The sequence below is a fragment of the Ictalurus furcatus genome, chromosome 7, assembly GCF_023375685.1.
Source record: "Ictalurus furcatus strain D&B chromosome 7, Billie_1.0, whole genome shotgun sequence".
In the NCBI taxonomy this organism is placed as follows: domain Eukaryota; kingdom Metazoa; phylum Chordata; class Actinopteri; order Siluriformes; family Ictaluridae; genus Ictalurus; species Ictalurus furcatus.
The window spans coordinates 15,426,928-15,454,402 of NC_071261.1; the positions used below are offsets into that span (position 1 = coordinate 15,426,928).

Sequence of the window (27,475 nt, forward strand, 5' to 3'; positions counted from 1 at the left end):
AACTAGCTGTTAATATTGCTGGTTTCCTTTTAACTTTTGGAGGACACACACACTGTGCACTTGGCACCTTAACATGATTAAAGTTTTATAGTAAATTGAAGTTATTTGGGCCCAGGTTTCTTGCTGTTGCAGGAAAAAGTGTGTAGTAAATCAGTAATTCAAAATGTACATGAGCTGTCCGTTATAAACATCTGCTAGGAAAATCCATCATGCTTTGCAACAGTGATGTAAGAATTGAATAAATATAGAGTACATTAATGTTCCTTACATTATTGGTCAAAGAATCAGGAGCTCAAGTCCCATTTCATCAAGAAGCATGCAGCCCTAATGCATACTGTTGAATCTAGGTCCTGAAGGACTCCGATAGCAGTGATAAGCTATTCTCCGTGTCCCTTGCCCAGTAAAACCCTGCTTATAGATGCAAGACAATCTCCTTATATCGACTTGGCCATCTCCCTCAGGTTCAAGAGCTTTCTTATTAAAATAGGCTCTGACAAGCCATGTACAGCAAAACAGCAGTGTGCCCAGTTACTTCAAGGACTAGGACGGTAATTTAAATCCCATTCCAACAAAAGACACAAAAAGGTATTCACCAGCCATTTTTTTGAATGAGAGTCCCATTACAGTATTCGGCAGGATGCGGGAGTGCCAGAAATTCTTTAACTAACTGTACATGAACTGCATAAAAGCTAGTTATGCAGCTCTAACTAATAAAAAATTTTAAAAAGGCAAGAATTTTTGAGAACTGATGAGAACAAAGCAATCAGAAGAGAAGAACTGCCATTTATCTGTCCAAAATAATGAAGAAAAAAAAAAGAAGAAAGCATTTATTCTACTATCCAAAAACGGCATTTCACACTGAGCCCTGGGTGTGTGGAATTTATGACAATTTTAAATAGCTTCTCTCTGCCAGCCAAGCAGACAATGGCCACGGCAGGAATCCCTCTCAATGAGAGCAGAGGCTCAGATTTCACCCTCGTACACTCACCACAACCACATCTATGCCAAACACGAAATGAATCTCTCCAGTTCCCTGGGAAAAAAATTATTTTGGCCTTGCAACTAAAGCAGCATGTTTATTACTTTTGGAGACACATGAAGGATGTGTGTATGTATGTATATTGATGAATCAGATAGTGGTTTTCTGCAAAAACAAAATTTATTCTCAATCTGGGTAGCAAGTGGCAAAAGGCAAGAGCAGATCCAAAAAAACAAAAACAAAAAGAAAGTCCAATCAAATCAGCTGGGTTCTTTTACTCAATGGGAGTGTGGAGGGTGTGTTCCCATCAGTACGAAACCTAAAACTACTACAGCTTCTCCAATTGCTGATTGCAAAGCCAGGCTATTACGAATATAAAATGCCTCAAAGGCTAGTCGTCAAGTTTATGAAAACAATTTTAAACAAAAAAAATCTATTCCATCACAGAGCTTTGTGCCGATCTTCCACAGGCAATTTCTCATTATCCTCGTTACTGCAGTGATGATGAAGAGACAGATATTCCTGCTTTTACTTTTGTGATTTAGTCAACAAAGGAGGAGACAAATGTTTTACGACACACACAAATGCATGGCGAAGGACTAAAAGACTTTGCTAGCAGACAGCTTTTATAAACCGCCCTTCAATAAACCACTTCCTCGCAGCCCTTCCCTCCTTTCACTCAAAAAAGGGGGTGGGGGGGTAAGCATTTATGGCCCAGTTCCTGTTTTGGACTGTTGCGCACAAGTCACCCCCTCACCCCTCCACTCCTTTCCATTCCGTCTCTCTCTCCCTCTCTTCCTCCATCCCTCCCTTTTCCGCTCCTTTCATTCCAGTGGAGGAGGCAGCCTGCAGTTTCATGGCCTCAGCCCTTTGTGCACCACCAATACATGTAGATACGATTTTTGCCTGGTCGTAAAGCAATTACGGGCTTGTTCTCGCAGATGTTCAATCTTAGGTTCGACCACTGCCAGGAGACGATAGCTGGGGGAACTGAACGATGTTGGGTCACTGAGACACTCTTCTTTCAGTCCACCTGATAGAAAACATCGAAGACCTACAGAAGCCGATGTGGCTTACTAACTGTATCGCTAGTTACCTTACAACCCCAATTCCAAAAAAGTTGGGAATTTGTGTGAAATGTAAATAAAAGAGATTTGCAAACCTTATAAACCCATATGTTATTCACAATAGAACATAGAAAACATATCAAATGTTTAAACTGAGGAAATGTACCATTTTAAGAAAAAAAAAAAGTTAATTTTTAATTTGATGACTGCAATACGTCTCAAAAAATTTAGGACGGAGCAACAAAGGGCTGGAAAAGTAAGTGTTACTAAAAAGAAACAGCTGGAAGTTAATTGGCAACAGGTCAGTAACATGATTGGGTATAAAAAGAGTATCTTAGAGAGGCAGAGTCTTTCAGAAGTAAATATGGGCAGAGGTTCACCAATCTGCGAAAAACTGCATCTACAATTTGTGGAACAATTTCAGAATAATGTTCCTCAGCGTAAAATTGTGAAGACTATGAATCTCTCATCATCTACAGCACATATCATCATCAAAAGATTCAGAGAATCTGGAGAAATCTCTGTGCGCATGGGACAAGGGTGAAAAATCAATATTGCATGCCCGTGATCTTTTGCCCGTTTTTTCTTAAAATGGTACATTTCCTCAGTTTAAACATTTGACATGTTTTCCATGTTGTGAATAACATATGGGTTTATGAATTGAGCAAATCATTGCATTCTATTTTTGTTTACATTTTACACAACGTCCCAACTTTTTTGAAATTGGGGTTGTACTAGAAAAATGCAATGTATGCTTTCAAATGTGCTCCAACATGCAGCCATTTAGAAAAATATAATTTTCTTTTTTACAGTTTGCAAATGGAAGATTCTATTTAAAATGAAAAGCTTGCCAAGTCAAATTAATTTATGCTCTCATACACTGGTGGCTAGCAATATGACAAAAAAAATAATCATATCATCATAGGTAAAGCAGTCCCTGCAGGATTTTGCGATTGTAGAAATGATAAAAAATCAAGCAAACTTCCGCAACATTCGGAGGAGCTGGCAATTTTTAAAAAATTACTGCAGATTTGGGCCAAGATGAGTCATGTGAAATCATCACAACACGCATTCAGTCAAAGCCCCTCTTCGATTCACATGCACCGAACAGGAGTACAGCTAAAAGGTCACATTAGGGATAGTGTCATTCATTTAAAATCTATATCCTGAATTTATATATTTCTGTAAAGCTGCTAAGGGACAATGTCCATTGTTAAAAGCGCTATACAAATAAAACTGAACTGAATTTACCAACAAATATTATTGCGAAAGACCGCGCAAAACAATTCCGTGCAATTGCCATTTTGCCAAAAAAAAAGGCGCCACAGAAGTTTCATCGTAAATTTTTAAAAAAGCCGAAGTAAAATCGAGTGTTTTTGGCCGGAACAATCACAAAAAAACTCTCCAAAATCCTGTATAGACTCGTAAAGACATCTCTGTGATGCACAAAATATATAGGTTTGATATCAAACTGTCAGCAAATGATAAAATTATCAAACATCTACAAAAAAACTACTTTACACTGACAAGAAGGAAGTTTTAAAAATTTCTTGAACATTTGACAATTTTTAAGATTCAAGTCAGCTGCTTCTAATGTAATTAAAAAAAAAAAAGATAATCAATATACCAAGATGTATTAGAAAGGGTATTGTGACATAATATCATATATCACAATAACATATTGTCATATTGCTCAGCTCGGATTGGACCAAACAGACAAATAGCACATTTTTAAAGTCTCATTCATCAAATTGTGTTTGGCATTCAAATCCAAACTACAATTAGTCACTGTGTACTAGTGAACATTCCAGAACATTAACCAGAAATAAAACAAAATTAAAAGTAGGGCTGAGAGATTAATAAAATTTTCGATTTCAATTTCGATTATAGCCTCCGACAATGATTAAAACAAAATAATCGAGATAAAACAATTATTATGTCACATTCTGTTTCACAATCTTCTCATTTTTGTCTTTTTAAAAACCACACACCATTTTTCTTTACAGCGGTGCGCCCGTCCCTAAAAGGCCAAACTCACTCCCCACCAGGCTGTGGCGTTTTTAGTTCATCACAAGCCAAGATGACTGAAAGAGTGCCTTTGGTCGATAAGAAAGGTAAAACCATTTCAGCCGTTTGGAAACAATTTGGTTTCAAGGAGCCTGATGTGGAACAAAAAGAAATAACGTTTGGTATCATTGGAAAGCTCATTTCCTCTAGCGTCATGACAGCTGGTCTAAATACAGTCATTTCCTTTCTAGAGCTCACTAACAGTGAGAAACTACAGACTGATCCAAACCAGGAGACAGAATTTCATTGGCTAAGGAAGTTTAAAAGTTCATTTCTGGCGATGTGATTCGCCAAAATGTGTCACGTGACGTACTCCGCTAACTTACAAGACAGACATCAATACAGTAAAAAGATGCGGAAGACGCAGAAATTTCGTGCAAACGCATAAAAACACTAATGTAAACAGCTATCCATAGCTCGAATAAGTAAGACAAATACATGGGAAAAAACAAGCATTGGGGCATCAAGGCATAGTGATCCAATTTATTTTTGCATTATTTAAGAAACATTTTAAAAAACATTTTTAACATTGGAGATTCTCTCTCTCTCTCTCTCATATATATATATATATATATATATATATATATATATATATATATATATATATATATATAGAGAGAGAGAGAGAGAGAGAGAATCTCCAATGTTAAAAATGTTTTTTAAAAAATATACTCATGATTATGACTTTTGCCATAATCAAGCAGCCCTAATTCAAAGTGACTCATGCTGTTTAAAAAAAAAAAAAAAAAAGAAGTGCCATGTTTCTTTTGACATTATGACAATGAGTGAAAACAGAAATAAGGCAGAAGCCAACCTACTTCAGCTGACTAAACTTTATAAAAAATAACTACAAATCATTATAAAGGATATCGTTTTTATTAGACTTATAGGGTGAATTTACTATATTAGTTACCAATGCATGGGAAAGAAAAATCACTACTGGTTGTCACCAAACAATTTAGTATAAGAAGATCAGCTCTAGAGGGCTAATCAGTGAGAAATCCTCATTGACAGTAATTTAATCCAGATGTATGGAATCTGTCTGCAGAAACAAAACAAAACAAAAAAAACATCCGATAGAAGAGCGCTAACTACACTATCCCTTCAGGAATATTATAGAAGACATCAACAGCACTTCATCTCTATAAATCTACAGTTTTCACACATTAAGAATAACAGTCACCATTTGATTAAATGATATTCCACAAATTTTTTTTGTTCTCAGAGTGCTCCCCCCCATCATTCCTCCCTGCCGGGTTCAGCTGCTCACTAAGGATAGATTGTTTCCTCTGAGCGAGTGAGAACAATCTCTAGTAAAGCCACAGTGAAAGAGGACCGGAAAGTTATACATCTCCAAATGACATTTAAGCCGTACTTTGCCTGAGGACAGCTGGTATTAAGGCCACATCAGGGTCTTACCTTATTGGACATGTGCATACAATACCACAGACCTCTGAACAGCTAAAGCAATAGACAGATCTAAAAGGCATGCTATTCCCCCACCACAGGCTAACACTGTCATCTGATCATCAGTTATCCACAAGGAGGAAAGTGGAGAAGATTCTGGTGGTTACCACATTGACATCAAAAGGTGATGTCCAAATGCACTCTGTACCATCATACACCTGTGTTTTTTAAAACCTGACCTGATTTGTAATTCATCTCCATTTCTCTTGATCAGATCACGGCTCATAATTTTCTAAAAAAACACTAATAAGCACATTTCTTGCCTTCCAATTAAGCATTACACTTTCTCTCTGGCCACACAAAACTTTGTGAAACTGTGCCGTGATAGCTCTAATTGGAAAAATGTGTTCGCACAATCACGCTTTTTCCTTCATGCAGAAACAAGTTCAGAGATCGTTTCCTCTTTGGTGTGATTTGCAGATACCACAAAAAAGCAGGCTGCCATTACAGAGGATGCATCCTAGACATTTTTTTTTTTTTTTTTTTAAACCAATAACCACAATGGCTGTTGCACAAAGCAAAGTAAAGCAGTACACCCTTGGAGCTTCAACATATTTAATTAATTAGAATTACTTACTGAAATGGTGTAAATGTAGGGCAAATGTAGCCCATTTCTGCAGCCATGTTCCCAGCTAATAGTTTACACCACCTGAATTGAACACCAAACAGGAAACCAGGATTCATATCTTGATGTCGAAGATGAGTGCACTTCTCAGATATGGTATGCAAACAGAGTGGAATCAGCTTGGTCCATTACAGGTCAATCATTAGTCTCGTGAGTCCCAGCTCTCAAAAAGAATCCAAGAAACTGCTACTTTCACAAAAAACAGGTCATTTAACTGACTCTGTAAATGACTTATCGTAGCCTGACAACAATTACATAAGGATATTTACTTGCCACTATTTCAAACAAAACGCTGGAATAACTTTTACAGACTGAATGTCACCAACATTCTCTTGCTCAAATCAAACAAACAAAAAAAACCTCACTGTGTCACAGCATTCAAAAGCAGGTTTTCCTGCTGGAAACTGGCACACGGAAGTGCAGCAAGCCAATCAGATTGCAACTTTCAGGATTCTGATGCTTGAGGCCAGATGTGTACACGAAAGCCTCAAAACACGCTGTGGGCCATGTCCATATTAATCCGGATAGATCTGAAAACTGCATTTTCGTTTAAAATACTCTCCGTCTACACTGGCGTTTTCAAACGTTTTCTAAAAATCGCTCGTACACATAGAAATGTCTGAAAACGCTTACATCCCTATACTGCGCATGCATAAAAACTTAAGAAGCTTTGGCCTGCATCATTTCTGTCAGGTATTTATTTAAAAATGCAATCTGAAGGTTGTACAAAGTGACGTTAATCATAACTACAGTATCAAACTTTATAGCAGGCACAACAACTGCAGTACAATATCGTCCAAAATCTTGTTCGTTTCGAGTTGAATGGTCAAATGACCACGTCACTAAAAATGAGTTATTGTTTTGGAATATATTTTCTCAGTCCACACTACAACATGAACACAGCATTTTCAAATTTATCCACTTGGAGGAGAGTTTTCGAAAAGCTCCTTTTTCGCTGGACAAAATTGCTGTCTCAGTGTGGACGGAAAGCCAAAACATAGAGAAAATGATGCGTTTTCAAACGTATCCAGATTAACGTGGACGTAGCCTGAGACTGAGATTTAATTGATGTCATCCCACTACCTGTAAATCCATACTGTAAATCATAAGACGGTAAGCAAACAAAAAACAATCTATTTGCTTAGGTATCAATCAAATCAATCAAACAATCGCAATATTCGCAAGGGGCTTGCAATTTTTCAAAATTACTGCAGATTTTCCGCAGATTTGGGCCAAGACGCATCATGTGAGGTCACCACAACACGTATTTAGCCAAAGCCCTCTTCAATTTCCATGTGTTGAACATGAGTACAGCTAAAAGGTCTCATTTACCAACAAACATCACTGCAAAAGCAATTGCAATTGAATAAAATCAAGTAGTTTTCCTCAAAAATGCACAAAAATAAAACTCCACAAATTGCGTCACAAATATTTTAAAAAGCCGAAGCAAAATAAAGTATTTTTGGCAGCAGCAATCACAAAAAACCCCCCTCAAAATCCTGTGATTTGACCGACATTCAGTGCGTTTACATGGACAACAATAATCCAATATTAACCTGCTTAAGACAATACTCTGATTAAGAAACTACCATGTAAACAGCGATAATTGATTATCTTAATACGACTAAAGTCATACTCGAAGTAAACACAAATCGAATTAAGACGTGTGGAGTATTCCTGTTTTAAAAATTAAAAATGAAACACCCAAAACTGTATACGGTACCATAACGAAGACCAACTGTAAGTTGATACGTGAAGTTCTGGAGGGAACGTCGGACGGCGTGGCGTGGGGACGTAATGACGTGTGCCGTTAATCGCTCTACATTCTATAACATGTAAAACCTGAACATGAAAGGAATATTCTAAAAGCAACTCATGTAAACACCTTAATCACAATATTGTCTTATTCAGAATAAGGTCAATAATTACATTACTGCTGTCCATGTACACTTAGTCACTGACACAACAGTCAAACACATTTACTTAGCACAAACTTTTTCAAACAAAAAAAAAAGTTTTTATACAAGAGGTCATGGACTTTTTTTCAATCATGGACCAGATTTTCCATGTACAGAAGTGAGTGAAAGCGATACATTCTATATATTAACATGCTTACAAATTCCTCATATAGCAACATTTTAATTCATCATTAGCAGTAAAATATCCCCTGATCAGATCAGATGCATTTGTATATTGCCTGCCATACGATCGCATGCTCTACTTGCACTTCTTATATGAACATGGGTGTTCTGTTTTGGCTTCACACTTCTTTCAATGGCTGGTGTATCTGGCTCATGCTCGCTCCATCTGTGGTTAGATATCCAAGACTCTTGGATTAAGCTGTAACAGATGAGCTGCATAAGGGGTCATGTTTAAACAATTTAGTGAAAAGGCATAAAAAAAAAATGTAAATAATTTGACACTTTTTTTTTCCCTCCACAAAATGTCGAACAAATGCGCCATATCACACCCTGTAATTTCTATAGAGGTGTAGGCGAGTTGTATACATAGTGTCCGTTTTGTTGGACAAAAACACATCTGAGATTTTTGGTCCGTTTAAAAAGCTCTATAAGCCTTCCGTTCTTTGTGTCCAGTTCTTTACTAGACTTCATATGAATAAAACGTATACAGCCAGTTTACCATGAGTCTGAACAAAACCACAGGCACTGTGCAAAATTGAAGGTGACAGTCCCAAAAGCCTCTCCGTGATGACAAAGAGAACACTTTCTGCACTCGCCGCTAAATTATGGGTAGCCTTGTGACCACCCAAAAGCCACACGGCTATATTTTAGTGATTTTTTTATTTTTTTTTAAAGGCTGGCATCAATGGGCGCAGGTGAAATGTACAGCCGTGTTCCAGTCCATTTCTTTCGAGTTTACCCTGTACCCCTCCCTCGCCAAAAATACACACACTCCCCCAACCGGCTCCCGACACTAAATATCAGGTTTCCAAGGCTACACAGCATGACCGCTAATCATAGCCTTTTTTTCCCCCCTCCTCTCAAGCCAAGCAGATTGGAGTCTGTTTAAAATGTGTCTAGCTTGCAATAATTCTTCAAAATTGATGGCATTTCTTGTCCATCCAGGACTACACTTCAAGACACTCACAAATTTGTGTCATTTAAGGAAAAAAAAACAAAGTTAAGGCTGCACGAACATAAAGATGACGTGTGTGACAAAAGGCAACTGTCACATTTCTTTAGAACGCTTCAGCTTGCTTTATGAATGTGGAAAATTTCAGAGAATGACCAATATAACAAACAAAAGCCTTTTCTTTTTATGCGAAATCACAGCGGTATTTAGTATAACATAGAACAGCTGTGGGATGGGTAATATCAGATGGTGGCAAAGATTCAAATAAATAAATAAATAAATAAATAAATAAATAAATAAATACAAAAGAATGAAAGGAAGTGACTAAAGATATTTGGAAGATGAGAGGTTGGAAGAAGGGTGAGAGAGAGAGCGTTACAGCTGTTCTCTTACAGACGAGACTGTTGGTATTAAACTGTCAAACACATGCCCGTCTGTGCACAAGGTTTTTCCTCTAACTTCCCTCCCAGTTCCTCTCGATGTTGGCGAGCATGATCAAAGCTTCGAGTCGGGAAGCCATGTTGCGGGGGGGGCAACAGAGCCTCCCAGGACCCCAAATAATAAGTCTGATTGTTTACGTTACATACACTCCATAAATTCTGTCCTGTCTAAGAAAGTGGGCTATCTGAATCCAGTGGCCACAGACAGCCCCGTTGTGAATTATCCAGTAAACATCATGGAAGCAGTCTGTGACTCACGTTTGAAGCAGTTTATAATTATAAAGGCCACTTTTTTGCTGTTTGAGCACACATTAAACAAGCCACAAGATACTAAAGTCTGTGATCAATAAACAGCTGGTCAGGTTATCATCCAAAGTTCATGCTGATGTACATTCCACATTGATCTTACCTTCATGTGAGTAAGGTCCTACCTCCCTCAAGCCATTCTGGATCGCAAGAATTGTCAAATCAATGACAAAAAGATGCCTCTTTGCAACATGCAAGTAATCTCAGGAAGTACTTAGACTTCTTAATTTGTCATGCCACAAAAACACATTAGGCTGCATACCATATAGTTCTAAAAGGGAGTTTTGGAGAATCACTAAGGTTGTGTCATAAGGCAGGATTTATTAGAGGTTAAGTATCCTCCTGCTGCTTTTGAACTTTTTCAGAAGGCCTCGCAACACATTTGTCAAGGAAGGAGGGGGTTACAGCAGGGATGCTAAAGCAAACCTACATTTGGTACACCTCCTGTCATCAACAGCCTACAATGCATGCTTCAAGTACTTTTCAAATTAGGACTTGGTGATTTACAGTCTTAAATGTTTCTGCAAAAAAAAAAATTTTTAAAAATGGCAAGGTAGATTTTCAGCAGAATGTCCACACACACACACACCTGGTACAAGCGAACTCCCCTATAGAACTAATGTAAACATGAACATTAATGTTCTTCTGTTCTATTAATCATGACCAGTGGGGTACATAGTCTACAAAAACTGAGAAAATATTAGCACACATTTACAAAGTCAGTCATGTTGAACAGAAGCAAAACAGAATCCAAATTAGGCGTTTTATTTTCCAAACTTTGCTGCGAGATTCCCAACTGCACAATGCTAGTAAATCAAGTCTCCTTTGTGTCCCCGGTACAGTTTAACACCAGCCCATGCAATCTGCTCCTGACTGTTTTGATGCACAGACCACGATAAGGAATATTGAGAGTTTAAACCGAAACCACAGCAAATAAACAAATAAAATCCTACGCTTCCTTGTTTGCACTACTATTTGCTTTTCGCCTAGAAATCTATCCAACTCTTGTTGGCATGCCAACACCATAATACAGTCATATTTTTTGCGTCATGTGTTTGCGATTTCTTCCAGTCACATCCCTGTTAGGGTGGCACGACACGTCAGGCCTATTTCACTTGTATTGCTACATATTGCAAAAAGTCACGCAATGCATTAAAATGACATTTTTGAATCCTACAATGCCTAAAAGAGCCACAGAAAAACCTGGAGCGTCTAAAAGGTTTGGTCAGGAGGCTTCAAGTGCTAAAGAAGAGCTCGTTTTTAAATTTCAGTTCCACCAGTTCACCAGTAATGTAAACGCCAGCAGGGCTATAATGATTAGTCAGGATTATACTGTGCAGCTTCAGTCTCGGCTGCACACAAATATTCGGTGAAAGACGCTGCAAAGCGCAGTTAGACCTGGCCCAAACTCACAAGTGCACACAGCACTGTGAAAATGATCATCTGCAATGAGTCGTGTGTAATTAGGACAGACTCTGGTTGGCATTTCGCCCAGCACTTGTTTCCTCTGAGCAAACTCAAATGCAGCAAAGAGGCAGAACCTGTGCTTCAAAGCAACAAACAGCTTAATTGATCCCTTTCCTCCTGCAAAGCGGGGACCGGGTCTGCTTAAATCCCCTCGCCTGAAATGAAACATAGCGTGTTTCCTCATATTCTGTCTTGTTTCTGTGAATGGATAAAGTGACAGGTCTGAGGAGGAGGTGGAAATTCAAAACTGTGGCGCACAGATGGAAGATGGGTCTCAAAAGTGGAAGGGATTTCTTGTTTACTTCTTAGCTTTTCTGTATTTAGATTAAAAATAATAGCCTGTTTAATTAAACGCACATATTTGAATAAACAAAAAAAAGTGTTAACCTAAACAAATTTTTTTTTTTTAAGTCCATGCTCATTAACAACAACGACATGGAATGTCCAAATTGAGATGCGCCAAGGTGAGACACAAATCCAAGCAGATGTAGACATCGGAGACTTCACGCACCTCTTTTTGGTCTGGGGAAACTTTCATGCAGATGAAACACTACTTTCTCCACAAAGTGCTGGATATTGGTGTGCTCCGGCCCGCGGACAAACACCATCCAGTCGTGTGTGAAGCCCTCAGCGGTGGGTTTCTTCCGGACCTGAGCGCGGTGCCCGAGCTCCAGCTTCACCTGAACAGCACCCTGCAATAGCACCAAGAGAAAACAACTGTAGATCTAATAAGCTACAGCTTCCATACAACGGCACGATCAAAATGCCAAAAATGGAATGACTAGTTTTAATATTCTCGCATTGCACTTTTTTTTTTTGGCAGGCATGCATGCGTGCGTGCACGAGCGTGTTAGTGCACACCGGAGCTCCAGACCCGCTCCTCGGCTTTACTGCCGGCTTTACCGAAAAGCACCACGTTTTATCTGAAGACGTGTCCTGCAGCAGACAACTATTCTCAACTATTTCTACTATACTTTAGAAAACATTCATGCAAATTCTCGTACGCTTTGATTCAGCGCATACGCCTCCTTCGCTACGGACAGAGAGAGAGAGCGCGAGAGCGAGAGAGAGAGAGAGAAAAAAAAAAAACAACGGCGCTAAGGCAAGAGAAAGCGCGAGCACCGTTTCAGCAGGTATATCCTACTTACCGAGCTGGCCATTCTCGAGGCCACGGGATAATGCTATTTCATAGAGAATTTTCTTTAAATAACGATAGCACGGACTGCGGACGGCCGATGGCGGACATGGTCTCTTAATTGAGCCCCAGCCCGAGTTTCAAGGAGTGAAGTGAAGTGAGACGCATGCGCCCTGGACCTACGTGGACGCGTAAAGGCAAGCGCGCGCGCGCTCATGCACGCTCCAGAGAGAACGCGCCGATTGGCTACTTCCAAAGCCACATTCTAGCTAGTGCCAAAAACAGGACACCTCTATTGACTGGTTGTGTAGCCTACTGTTTGAACACTAACACGCTTTTTCGACGTAAAGAACGTACTGTACGTTGTATTTCGACGTCGTTTTTTTTTTGGTCTCTCCAAAACTTGTGCTAATATACAGGTTAAGTGTGCAGAAAGTAAGCGTTTAGACATAATAACATAATAAGCTCCTTAAAAAGAACATGACACGCACGTCGTCTGAACCGAGTGGACTTCTGTGTTGCTATATTTTGCTACAAGTTGTGCGCTTATTATAATTCACAATGCTTCGTCAGGAACTTAAGAAGACATATTGAAACTGTCCTTTGAATCAAATGGTGTCCTACTCCTTAAATCAGTGGTTCTCAAAGCAGGGTCCATGAAGCAAAGAGCATCCCTGATCTTTTATTTTGTGACAGTGGTGGAAATCACAAACCAATATTATATTTATTAACCTGTTTCTATGGTCTCTGGAATAATTTTTTATTTTTTTAAGTTGAACCTGAACCTAATCTAATGCTAGTTTTTGAAAGGTGTAGGAATAAAAAGTTGTCTAGAATATGATTTTTCATTCCTCATTCATTCATCTTCAGTGAACTATCTTTTTCTTCAGGGTTGCAGCAAACCTGTCTGTCCCAGGAATACCCTGAAATGAACACCAGCCCATCGCAGGGCACCACGTGGGCACACACACACACACACGCCTAGGGACAATTTAGAGTCAGTATTCCACCTAATGACTTTTTTTGGGAGGTGGGAGGAGACTGGAGGGAACCCACATGGACACAAGGAGAACATACAGATACTCCACACAGACTAAGGATTGAGCCTGGACCCACAAAGCTGTGTAGTGGCAATCCTACACATTGTGCCACCAGATCACCATAACTATTCTTGTACACAATTAAATACTAATATTTCATCCATCCATTTTCCATATTGCTTATCCTGCACAGGGTCATGAGGAGCCTGGAGCCTATCAGAGGGAACTCTGGGCACAAGGCAGGGGACACACTGGATGGGGTACCAGCCCATCACAGGGTACAATCACGCACACACTCACACACACAGTACAGACAATTTGGAAATGCCAATAAGCCTACAATGCATGTCTTTGGACTGGGGGAGGAAACTGGGGTACCTGGAAGAAACCCCCAAATCAAACTCCACGCGCACAGGGTGGAGGCATGAATCGAACCCCCAAACCTGGAGTTGCGAGGCAAACATGTTAACCACTAAGCAGGCCATTCCCCATACTAATATTTCAATAGTTGGATTGTGTTCATAAATAAATCCTAAATGAATACTCACTACTCAAGGTGTCCTAAGCTCACTTTTCATTATTTAAGACATGAGCGCACTGTATATTCTCCACTTTTTTGTTTGTTTGTTTCTTTGTACATGGTTACAAAATGATAACACTCATCAAATAGAGTACTAAATAGTATATAAGTGTTGTTTTGGAGAAGTTATTGTTGACAACATATGTCTGGAGTGTAAGGTTCTTACAGTGAACTATTGAACTTTCTAAAAACATTACATTATTGTTATTAACTTACCTACTTAACAGAAGGCTTTAATCCAGTATGGAAATGATTAATGAAAGTTAAATTTGGAAAATACCCTCCTCTGTTAAGGCGAATGCTGACATTGGTGTTACTTCCTCTTCAGATGTTGATAAGCCATATGGCTAACCATGTGACTGGCAGTTAACCAGTGATGTGCAATGTCCACTCTAAGCAGAATTGGGAAAGCAAAGCTTATTTCATTAGTAATGTTTTGGACAGACTGACAGTTTGGAATAAGCAAATGAAAGGTGGTGCACATAGTTTACAGATCACTAGGAATGTCATATTTCACATTATTTTTGCTTTTGCCCGTAAGTCACTTTGGATGGATGTGATTGCATGTAAGCACCTAGTTGGACATCATTTGCTAATTTCAAGCTTTCAAGAATATTGGTCTGTCAGTCACTGCTGTAAACCCTGCTGAGACCAGATGGTGTAACAATCCACACAGCTGAGCTACACGACAATGAACAGGTTTCTTTCTGTGCAATTACTGTATGGCATATCAGCTATCACATTTGCTATGTCTTCTTTTTTAAATAGTGGTCTGCTCCTTGTATTCAAAATTTCAGAGGCACTGTATATTTCATCACACAGCCATTTCAGCAGTCAAGCTGATTAGCACTGAACTTTCACTTTTAATTTGGATTAAAACTAGAAAATACTGTCAGAATTTTTTCTGTAACTACCAAAACACTTTACTGGAAAAAAGCACATGTAAACATGGCCTATCAGTGTATTTTTGCATTAATACCCTAACTTTCATCATTCATGTTAGGGTTACATTTAGTAAATCAGCTCTCATATTCACTGATGTATGCCAGATGTATGCACCAGATGTTTTCCTTTTTTTCTTTTTCAATTCAGCACATGAATGAAAAAATTGCTGCAAAATCAGCAGCTCACTAAAGTCAGTAAGAAGTGCAAGCATCAGCTAGGTCAGAGAAACCATCACAGAGAAATCGACTGGAGCATGTTTTAAACGATGTTAGTGATTTCTTTCTAGCAAACTAAGTGCACACAAATACATGATGAGGTTGGACACACTATTCATTTGTTAAACTGGTTCTGATTCTGCTTTAGAGAGATGGAAACCTTGATTTATCTCACCAATTTGACATAAAATTAAGTGAGATAATGTATTATGAATCACTGCCCTATATGCACCAGAGCTCCCAAACCTGATTGTTTTATATCATACATATCAACAAACAAATAGGTTTATTTAATTTAAAGTGATTTCTTTGCACACCGCCAAGCACCTTTTACCACACACACACAAAATCTATGACAAACATATAATATAAATATAATATTCCTTCTTAATTTACTACACTGGATAAAGCAACATCCATTTATGCTGTATAAAAACTATTCGTTGATGCTAACTGTAAGCCATAGACAGAAAGGGGTGTGGTTACATGGATGGTACAGCTTCCATTTAAATAAACCTTGCCCTCCTGACATTGACTCAATTCTCTATGAGGTCTGTTACTTCTATGTAAATTTATGCATGCATAATAAATCATACCTAAGTTGTGTTGGTTTGAATCAGTGGCTTTGCAGCCAGGAATGCCTAACCTAATATCAGTGCATTGGTTAAATGTGTACAATAACAATTAGTCTAATAATCATAATAATAATAAAAACAACATCAAAAATAATAATAACATTTTATATAACAATGATAATAATAATAATAATATTAATTATATTATTTATATTTATTTAATATTTATTTCCATTATTATTATTGTTATTATTGGCATTATTATTAATACTACTACTACTAATAATAATAATAAGATTAATAATAATAATAATAATACTGTTAGTAGGATTAGTAGTAGTTGTAGTAGGCGTAGGAGTAGTAGGAATAGTAAAAGGAGTAGTAGGAGTAGAAACGGGAGTAGTAGTAGGAGAAGAAATGGGTGTAGTAGTAGTAGTATTAGTAGTAGGAGTGGTAGAAGTAGATGTAGTAGGCATAGGAGTAGTAGCAGTAGTAGGAGCACTAGGAGTAGTAGGAGTAATAGTAGTAGCAGTAGTAGTAGAATTAGTTGTAGGAGTAGTAATAGGAGTAGTAGAAGCAGTAGTAAGAGTAGTAATAGGATTAGGAGCAGCAGTAGGAGGAGTGGTAGGAGTAGTAGTAGTAGTAGTTGTTGTAGTTGTAGTAGTAGGAGTTGTAGTAGGAGGAGGAGTAGTAGGAGTAGAAAAATAAATAATAGGAGTAGTAGGAGTAAGAGTAGTAGGAGTAGTAGGAGGAGGCGGAGGAGGAGCATTAGGAGTAATAAGAGTAGTAATTGGAGTAGTAGGAGTAGTAATTGGAGTAGTAGGAGTAGTAATTGGAGTAGTAGGAATAGTAGGAGTAGTAGGAGTAGTAATTGGAGTAGTAGGAGTAGTAGGAGTAGTAGGAGTAATAATTGGAGAAGTAGGAGTAGTAATTGGAGTAGTAGGAGTAGTAATGTAGGAGTAATAATTGGAGTAGTAGTAGGAGTAGTAATAGGAGTAATAGGAATAGTTTTAGGAGTAATAGGAGTACTAGGAGTAGTAGGAGTAGTAATTGGAGTAGTAGGAGTAGTAATTGGAGTTGTAGGAGTAGTAGGAGTAGTAATTGGAGTAGTAGGAGTAGTAATTGGTGTAGTAGGAGTAGTAATTTGAGTATTAGGAGTAGTAGGAGTAATAATTGGAGTAGTAGGAGTAGTAATTGGAGTAGTTGGAGTAGTAGGAGTAGTAATTGGAGTATTAGGAGTAGTAGGAGTAGTAATTGGAGTAGTAGTAGGAGTAGTAATAGGAGTAATAGGAATAGTTTTAGGAGTAATAGGAGTACTAGGAGTAGTAGGAGTAGTAATTGGAGTAGTAGGAGTAGTAATTGGAGTTGTAGGAGTAGTAGGAGTAGTAATTGGAGTAGTAGGAGTAATAATTGGAGTAGTAGGAGTAGTAATTGGAGTAGTAGGAGTAGTAGGAGTAGTAATTGGAGTAGTAGTAGGAGTAGTAATAGGAGTAATAGGAATAGTTTTAGGAGTAATTGGAATAGTTTTAGGAGTAATTGGAGTTGTAGGAGTAGTAGGAGTAGTAATTGGAGTAGTAGGAGTAGTAGGAGTAATAATTGGAGTAGTTGGAGTAGTAGGAGTAGTAATTGGAGTATTAGGAGTAGTAGGCGTAATAATTGGAAGTAGTAGGAGTAATAATTGGAGTAGTAGGAGTAGTAGGAGTAGTAATTGGAGTAGTAGGAGTAGTAGGAGTAATAATTGGAGTAGTAGGAGTATTAATTGGAGTAGTAGTAGTAGTAATTGGAGTATTAGGAGTAGTAGGAGTAATAATTGGAGTAGTAGTAGTAGTAATTGGAGTAGTAATTGGAGTAGTAGGAGTAGTAGGAGTAATAATAGGAGTAATAGTAGTAGGAGTAATAGGAGTAATAGTAGGAGTAGTAATTGGAGTAGTAGGAGTAGTAGGACTACTACCACATAATACATTTGGCACCTTTACACTTTGTTGCATATTTGCAAAACATCTAAGCGCATATAAAGTGCAACTTTTTTTTGCTTGGAGATAAGCTCACTCATTTTCATAAAATATTATTATTTTGCTTATTTTTTTGCATGGTGCTTCTTTACATTATTTTAATTTTCTTTTATTGTTTTTACGTTATCTGCAAATGTTTTTCAATCGCTTTTTGGCTGTACGTTTGACCCTTCTCGCTCACCGTACAACCATGTGGCTATGACGCGTTGCTCTGAGTTGGAGAACTCCGAAGGCTACAAGCAGACAGTTCTGGTAAGTTGATTCAACTTTCACTAATTTAGTATTCACTCATATGTGAGGCATCTACATCTCTTTTTACAGCAAGTGCTTCACTCTCAGTGCAGCAGTCTGCAAAAAATGGTGCAAAGCGAGTGCTCCAGAGCTAGTAAATTTAGCACTGACATCCTTTGCCAACCAATCAAATCTGTTAAAAGTAATCCATGTAACTCGTAGAGAACATCAGATTAAACAGATGAACTTCGGAGACGCGACTATATCTTCTTGTGTTAGATGGTTGCTATTAAGCACACCCTAACACAATATGATTAAGCGTTTTCCCTCTCACTGAAGATACAGAGAAGCTACATAGGCTGGGTCTGATGTCTCTTAACCCTGGTAGGTCTGATCTGGTGTAGAAAACAGCTCCACGTGCGTGTTCAGTCTGTATCTGTAGCACAGACAATGTAGTATTATAGTGTGTACACAGGCAATGCCGAGCAAGCACTCCACATTGTACAGGGAAAAGTAACAGCAGGCTGGAAAGTTCTAGAATATTTTCCTCTTATGTGCTTTGCTGAGGACTGCTTTGTTTTCTAAGACCTTCTTCCCTCCATCTTTTGCTGTGGTGGCTAATTTCACACTCATTCACATATCTCTACTAAAGAGATGACACTTTAGCAGAGTCATTGCAATCTGCTGTACTGTACAGTGTGTTAGTTATTTACAGGGTTGCCAGATCTGCAACAAAACAATCCATCTCTACACACTATACATTATGTTCAACATTCAACCTAATGACAAGTGACAAGTGTATTGAACCATTTTAGACTAACGTAGAAGTTTTTGACCAAACTTGCAGTCTGACGTACTGTATATTGGTATAAATAAACTATAGTTTTGAGAATGATTAGATGAATTCACTAACACAGAGCGTAATCCATTCATACACTAATGTACAGTGCAGGGAAAGGAGCAGCATGTTTTAATATGCAGTAATTAATAAAAAAATGAACTTAACCCTGCTGATTTAAACAATATATAAAGAAATTAACCAAATTTGCTGGAAAACTGCAGACACTGCTTAACTGACACCTGAACATTTGCTATCATTTTTTTCTGGCCTGATGTTCTCCTTTGACCAGCTTTATAAACCCACCATACGGACCTCTGTTGTCTGGATATTTGCATAAATATGAGGTACACAGATCAGCTGTAAATGTAAACGTTTCCTAAAAAATATCAATATCATTGAATATTATCTTAATATCCTAAGGGAAGCATTCATATTCATTCTACTTTATGCCATCTTTATGCTGCACTGCTTTTTAAAAAAAATTTTTTTACGAAAGCTGACCCACAGACTGTTTGAGATTTGTCATATTCCCATCACACATTCACATTCCTACAAGGTTGTGCTGAACACCTACCTGTTCTCCTGTGATAAAAGACACGCGTATTTCCCTGGTTGCTGTCTGAAATGCTGTCACATTAGAGACGATGCAGCTTGTGGAGCGCAGAGCCACTGTGCTGGTGTGTCACTTATCACTTGTTAAAGGGTGAGGCAAAGAATGCACGGCCTCCGTCGTCACTCCCATGTGCTCTGTGTTTGAATATCTGTCTTAATCTGCTGCTTCCAGAAGCCTGTGTCAATCAGACGACTGTTTTAAACCTCGTGACTCTGACAGAACATGAAGCATCAGCAGTCAGCAACTGTTGCTTTGTCCACATGAGACTAGTGACTCAGGTTGTTCTGCTGATAAGACGTGCCCTTACTGTGTGCACCTGTCAGCTGTTTTAACTGCAAGCTTTAGGGTGGTTTTCCTAGACATGTACGCATTGTTTTAGTATTGTTAAAGCTAAACCAAAGCTAAACAACAGCCTGGGTATTGATATTCCTTGAGCTTTGCTGGACTGTAAAAGTATCTGAAGTGTTTGTTGTCTCTAAAGCCGTGGCAGTTTTGACCAGCGAGTGCTTCTTGTAAGTAGAAATGTCTGATTGAGATGAACATGATCAGATACTGTCACTATATTACTGAATCAATCACCATCTCTAAGATAATTGACCTGTCACAGTTATTACATCACCTAACTGGGAACAGCACTGGTGAATTCTCAAGTCTGATTATTCCGAAAGTGTTCATTAAATTTCTATAACAGCAGCTCTGACAAGTTTTGCCAGCTCAAATTGAACCCTTTCTAGCTGTAGAATGGCGTATACAGTGCATCTGGAAAGTATTCACAGCGCTTCACTTTTTCCAAATTTTGTTATGTTACAGCCTTATTCCAAAATGGATTAAATTCATTATTTTCCTCAAAATTCTACAAACAATACCCCATAATGACAATGTGAAAGAAGTTTGTTTGAAATCTTTGCAAATTTATTAAAAATAAAAAATGCACATGTACATAAGTATTCACAGCCTTTGCCATGACACTCAAAATTGAGCTCAGGTGCATCCTGTTTCCACTGATCATCCTTGAGATGTTTCTACAACTTGATTGGAGTCCACCTGTGGTACATTCAGTTGATTGGACACGATTTGGAAAGGCACACACCTGTCTATATAAGGTCCCACAGCTAACAATGCATGTCAGAGCACAAACCAAGCCATGAAGTCCAAGGAATTGTCTGTAGACCTCTGAGACAGGATTGTATCGAGGCACAGATCTGGGGAAGGGTACAGACACATTTCTGCAGCATTGAAGGTCCCAATGAGCACAGTGGCCTCCATCATCTGTAAATGGAAGAAGTCTGGAACCAGCAGGGCTCTTCCTAGAGCTGGCCGCACTGCCAAACTGAGCGATCGGGGGAGAAGGGCCTTAGTCAGGGAGGTGACCAAAAACCCGATGGTCACTCTGACAGAGCTCCAGCGTGTCTGTGGAGACAGGAGAACCTTCCAGAAGAACAACCATCTCTGCAGAACTCCATCAATCAGGCTTGAATCGTAGAGTGGCCAGACGGAATCCACTCCTCGGTAAAAGGCACATGACAGCCCGCCTGGAGTTTGCCAAAAGGCACCTGAAGGACTCTCAGACCAAAGATGAACTAAGATTGAACTATTTGGCCTGAATGGCAAGCGTTATGCCTGGAGGAAACCAGGCACCAGTCATCACCTGGCCAATAGCATCCCTACAGTGAAGCATGGTGGTGGAACCACCAACGGTGGAACCGTTTACATGGACAACAATAATCCAATTATTTACCCAATTAAGACAATACTCTGATTAAGAAACTACCATGTAAACAGCGATTTCTGATTATCTTAATCCGGCTAAAGTCATACTCGAAGTAAACACAAATTGAATTAAGACGTGGAGTATTCCTGTTTTAGTCACATTATTGACGTGTATTACAGACATGTACACACCTTAATCAAACTATTATCGTCGTGTGAGAGTTTTCACCGCATTTTGCGACAGAACACACACACACGGCAGTGCTCAACCGTTTAATGGCAAACAAGAGAGCACGGCTGCGTCCGAAACTGCGGACTTACCTACTATATGGTGGGTGAAATACACGCATTTCAGCTACTATACAGTAGGTAAGTACGTGGTTTCAGATGCAGCCCACGGCTTCAAGCAGTCGGCTATTAGCACGTATAGCATGACAAATAATTAACTACACTCGAAGCTTTCGTAAAATTAAAATAAAAACACACAAAACTGTATATGGTACCATAACGAAGATGAACTGTATGTTGATACGTGAAATTCTGGAGGGAACGTTGGACGGCGTGGCGTGGGGACGTAATGACGTGTGCCATTAATCGATCTATGTTCCATAACATGTAAAACCTGAACATGAAAGGAGTATTCTAGAAGCAACTCGTAAACACCTTAATCAGAATACTGTCTTATTCAGAATAAGGTTAATAATTAGATTACTGCTGTCCAAGTAAACGTAGTCCTTGATTAAGTTTATAATTTATTACCGGACTTTTAACTGTCTATAGTTACTTTTCATGTTAAGGAACGTTCACCTAACAGTCCGTACCGGATTTTTTGTGATGCGGCCAAAACTGCTTGATTTTGCTGTGCCTTTTAAAAAAATTTGTGATGTAATTTGTGGAGTTTTTTTCAGTGTTTTTTGTGTCTTTCGCAGTGATTGTTGGTAAATGAGACCTTTTAGCTGTACTCATGTTTGACGCACATGAGTCGAAGAGGGCTTTGGCTGAATGTGCATTGTGATGACGTAGCATGATGTATCTTGGCCCAAATCTGCTGAAAATCTGCAGTGTTTTTGAAAAATTGCAAGCTCCTCCGAACATTACAGGTTTCGCTTGATTTTGCATTAATTTCTGCGATCGCACTATCCTCCAGGGACTGTAACAAGTTTCTTTTATCGCTTATGTTGTAGCAGCAATAAACCCTCATCTCCTCCACGTCTTTTGTCTCTCTCTTAATTTATCTTAATTATTTGAAGTGGTTAATGGGGAGGTGATCACTAGGGATGCACCGAAATGAAAATTCTTGGCCGAAGCCGAAACCAAATATAATGAAAAACTTGGCCGAAGGCCGAACACGTTCTTTCGTTTTTTTTCCATTTATTTTGCCATTTTTTTCATTGCATAAATTAAGTAGTCAAAATGTGCTTTTTACTATTTTGTCTAGCTTTTCAAAGAAAAAAATCAATTACAAAAACTACAATTTCAAAATATTTATTTAACACTCAACTTTTTTTTTTTTTCATTCCAGCAGGCATAGGCTACCAACAGGACACAATATAACTTTAAATAAATAAATAAATAAATAAATAAATGAGTAAAATAAAAATATTTTTATGTGGTCATCTTTGAGCCCCCCTTGAATAGCCTATGTTAGGCCTATAACTGACTCCTGAAGGAATGTAACACTCTGTAGCCTACAACAAAAAAGTGCCTAAAAAAGTGCATTAAAAGTGCAAAAGATGGTTCTATACGGCGGATTATATTGGGGATATATACCGCTCGCGTCCCTGTACACCTCACGGAGTATTATAGTAGATATAGTATAGTTAGATATGCTGTTAATGTTATGTTCTTTGATAGATTTAGTTAGTTTAAACTATAATTTAAATATATTAAATATAATAATATACTTTAAACTATAGATTAGTTCATTTAGTTCCGCTCCCAGTCCATAGTACTAGTTCTTGTTTCTTGTTTTGTGTTTTGACCCTGTTTTCTGTGGCCGCGACTTTGATTCCTGGTTTTCCTCTGTTTATGCCTGTTTGCCGATCGCCCGACCCTTTGCCTGTCTTGACTAAGTTTTTTGGATTACGATTTGGATTTGTCTGCCTGCCCTTAAATAAATACGTCTTTACCTGCTTCCGTACTCTACTCCCTCACGTCTCGCGATGTGACAGAATACTCTGGAACAGAAACAAAACAAACGCATGTCCACACACGTTTACTGTCCACAGTAAACATCCGAAGAGCACGTAGCTCGTGCATGTAGGTAGCTCATCGAGGTCGTGACATTCGCACATCTCACTCTGGTTGCTAGGCTATTTTGTCGCGTCATCAAACACGTCATTGTTCGGTCAAATTTATTCCCCTTTTCACTTATTCGGCCGAATAATTTCGGTTGCTGAACATTCGGCGCGTCCCTAGACTGATCACCATTAGTCATTAGATTCCACAGTTGTGTTTGTATATAAATAAGCATCTCAGGTGATCTGAGCACAAATGCCTCGTATTTTCACGTGTCTTCAGTGTCCACTTGTGATCGTATTTTGTCAGTAGAAGGGCTGCCAAAGGAAACCCAGGGTCACTTCAAAATTGGACCCAAAATACTAGCAGATACTAAACTCAAGCCAAATTTTTATGTTTAGAGGCCGGATGTTATTTCCTAATTAAATTGTTGGTTGCTGAAATCAGTCGCTAAAAGCTTTACTCATACTGTCATATGGTTGTGCGGAATATCAGCGAATCACATTTCAAGTGCTTTTAACAAGCACAAAAACGAAAAAGCAAGGGATACAGTTGGCTCACATTTTGTGCAAGATTTGCTCATCTGAAAATGCTTTCGACAATCACATGAATGAAACGAGGGATTTATTTGCATGCTTTCTGATATTTTGTGCTTTTGACGGCTTCACTGTAGCAATCTGTCCATACAACAACGTAACATTTCCTTTAACAGTAGCGACTTCTGTTGATCTGCACTTGTAACTGTTAGTGATTTGCTCAACTGTTGGAAAAAGACATTTTTAACCTTAGTCTGAGTAACCACTTGGTATAAAACACGTACTTTATTTACAAATTCATGGAATTCAAAACCACCTGAAGGCTCATTGAGCTCTCCCTAGACCACCTGAATATTTATAGAAAAACATCCTCAGCTCACTCCTCCTGAGGCCCTGTTTACACAATGCGTTTTTTAAATGAAAAAGATCCTCCTCCACACTGGCGTTTCTGCTGTGTTTCGGAAACGATCTCCATGACCATTCACGCACACTGGGCATGCGCATACAAGTGTAAACATGATGATGGTTGCTAGTCACTGGCAGCCACAGCAAACCGGTGTTCTATGTATGGTTTATGCCGCTCGATATGAGATTTGTTGCCAATTTCTAACAAGTTTCAACTTTAGTTCAACAACTAGCAACTTTCATAGCTCGCCTCTTGTGCATGTAGGCAGCTGCAGTTTTATAAAATACAGAATGTAACTGCACAATGGCTGCTAGGAATGACAACAAAGCCAGCAAAGCTTGCGGTTCAGTCTCTGTGTTGTTGTGTATACGATCAAGGTAGCATAATGGTCATATGGTAAGGGCTTGATGAATCAGGGAAGGATACGCAATGATCCAGAAGACCCAATCAGGGAGCGAATGTGGGTGGAGCCATGCCTGCATTTTCAAAAGTCTTCGTTTTGGTCTGTTTTCAAACTAAAACGGGGTCTTCGGCGTTTCCAAAAGTTTCCGTATTCGAGGGCCGGAAACGCCGGAGTAGTGTAGATGACAGGTGTAACCATAGCACAAGTTATGCATTTTAAAACGAAAATGCACTAGTGTCTAACTCTTCCCCTTTCCCATCGCCCTGCTCACCAGCAGCTAAACACAATCATGATACTCTACACACAGAAACCCAACAGTGTCCTGACTAATCTTACATCAGACTTGTTTACTCATGTTTATCTGGGTGTGTTCTCTTTAACCATGCAACTAACTACCTTTTATTTTGCAGTATCTCCAATCCATTCAATCGCCGCGTACATTTACAGCTAATGTTCAGCTTTGACATTAGAACAGGATTTGACTGAAATGCACTTGTTCACATTCGTTATGAAATTCGTGCTCCACGGGGCTGCCACAATCACAATGAATGGTGTGAGTTTTCCTTTCGGATTACATTTTTATAGTCTAATGTATATGGGATGTTTGGTGGAGTTTATCTTCTGAAGTTTGTTTAACACCCGTGTTTTTCCCTCCGCTTACACACACAAGACACTTGGCAGTTGTTTCAGGTTTGTTGGTGCAGAATTCATTCTGCAGCACTTGTATAAACGTCAACTGATGTGAAAGGGTCTTCTATATAAACAAATGGAAATGTGTTCATACACTTGGACATTCTCTTCTCGACAGTGCGGACCGGCTACAATGATTCGAGATGACGAGTGAAACTTTAAAGAAGAGATTTGAGTTTCCCAGCTCCTTCATTCAGTCCCAGGTAAAAAAAAAAAATAAAAAAAAAGGTGCTAGAAACTCGTTTATAAACACTGAAAAAGTTCTCAATCAGTGACATTGTATCTGGTTTTTATTCTTTAATAGCATAACTCTTAAGAGTTAAACCGACTTAAGGTACAATCACACATACAGCGATTTTTATCAATGCCAGTGACCAGTTGCTGTACTGTGAAGTTGCCAGTAGACGTTCCTACTACTGGTTGCCATAGTAACATTTATCAGTGGGTGGCACAATTAGCATTCCACTTTTGAGAACAAATCAGCTTTGTTGCCTCTAAAATGAAACATACTGGAGGGAGAGCGTTTGTATATAAAATTTACCAGTGTATATATGCATCATATCCTACAACATGAAGGAGAAGCAGTGTGTGCTCTTTGCCATTGCGGACATCTGTGTGCAGCGAAAGAGCAAGTGCTGGACTGTCTGGGTCCACTAAACAATTCAGACTCGCTGCCAAAATGGTGGAACTCTCCCACTGGTAGTCGCTGCAACAAGTCGCTCCAAATTTGCATAAAGTTATACTTTTCTCAACTTTTCTGCAACATTTAATTAAATGAATTTTTAAAAAAGTGTGATTCTTTATTAAATCTAGAAATTGCTGTGGAATAAGAGGAATAAACACTTTGAGGTGTTCTGTTCTCGCAAAGTAATCACATTACCCCATCATTACTAATCCCATTATGAACCACTACATATTTCATTGTTTATGAACAGTAATATTGAAACAGCAGATAGAATATTAAAGCATGTTTTGGGAATTTATCCGTTGGTCAAAATACACTTTCTTGTTCTTTCAACATCATATATCACTTTAATTTTTATTTATTTATTAACAATTAGTAATACTAAGTGAGTTTTTATTGTACAGAGTGAGGAGATTTTATTGTGTGTGTGTGTGTGTAGGCTGTGAGGAGTCTGGTTACTGCTGTACTGAAGGAGAAGGGCCAAAAGGACAAGATCTCTGAGTCCAATACACAGGTGAATTCTACACTAACAACAATAATAATACACTTTCAGGTTTTCTTGACTTTATAAAATGTTTTTTAATGATTAAATCATTGAGTGTCCAGGCTGGTCTGCGGAAATTTCCAGTCATTGTAACGGTTTTGGTGATTAGAAGTTAGAGGAGATTGGATAAGTGAACCTGCGTGGGTCGATTGCTCGCTAACTTGCTAATGTTAGCTGATGTCAACGATCAACAGTTTTGATTATTTAGGACAATTTTGAACGTCTTGTGACTTCTGCTAAATAAATCACAGAGAACAATACAATTGTAAATTGTGAGTCAGATACAGAAATCACACTCATGTATACCTACAATAAATACATACTAGTTTACTAGCAGTTAATTAGCCAGATAGCGAAGTTAGCTAATGTTAGTGGTGAACAAAAACTTATGGTATGGTTATGGTACAATCATGTGTGGGGGAAAAAATAAGTACACAAAAATAAGTAGGAAATGGTTGAATTTTTTGCCATATTTGGAAAGGCAAACATTTGATCATCTTTGAAACAGTGCCTATTAATAAATTTGATATACTGGTACAAAACCACAAGGAAAATTTGCTTTTTC

At 38.6% G+C, this 27,475-nt stretch overlaps 2 protein-coding genes across 3 annotated transcripts in view; one reads left to right on the forward strand and one right to left on the reverse strand.

Annotated features, from left to right (window-relative positions):
- Window positions 1–12,961, reverse strand: part of mllt3 (MLLT3 super elongation complex subunit) — a 58,047-nt gene extending 45,086 nt beyond the window's left edge. Inside the window, exons 1-2 of the mRNA XM_053628867.1 lie at window positions 12,660–12,961; window positions 12,023–12,203 (exon numbers count right to left, since the gene is read on the reverse strand). Of these exons, the coding sequence (XP_053484842.1) occupies window positions 12,023–12,203; window positions 12,660–12,671 (193 nt within the window). The 5' untranslated portion in view covers window positions 12,672–12,961. The remainder of the gene's footprint in view (window positions 1–12,022; window positions 12,204–12,659) is intronic.
- Window positions 12,962–16,405: 3,444 nt separating this feature from the next.
- Window positions 16,406–27,475, forward strand: part of focad (focadhesin) — a 69,772-nt gene continuing 58,702 nt past the window's right edge. The window contains exons 1-3 of one of the 2 annotated variants that reach the window (XM_053628869.1): window positions 16,406–18,265; window positions 25,800–25,884; window positions 26,806–26,880. In XM_053628869.1, the coding sequence (XP_053484844.1) occupies window positions 25,825–25,884; window positions 26,806–26,880 (135 nt within the window). In that variant the 5' untranslated portion in view covers window positions 16,406–18,265; window positions 25,800–25,824. Of the gene's footprint in view, window positions 18,266–25,477; window positions 25,885–26,805; window positions 26,881–27,475 lie in introns of those variants that run through there. The other variant, XM_053628870.1, reaches the window with a different exon arrangement.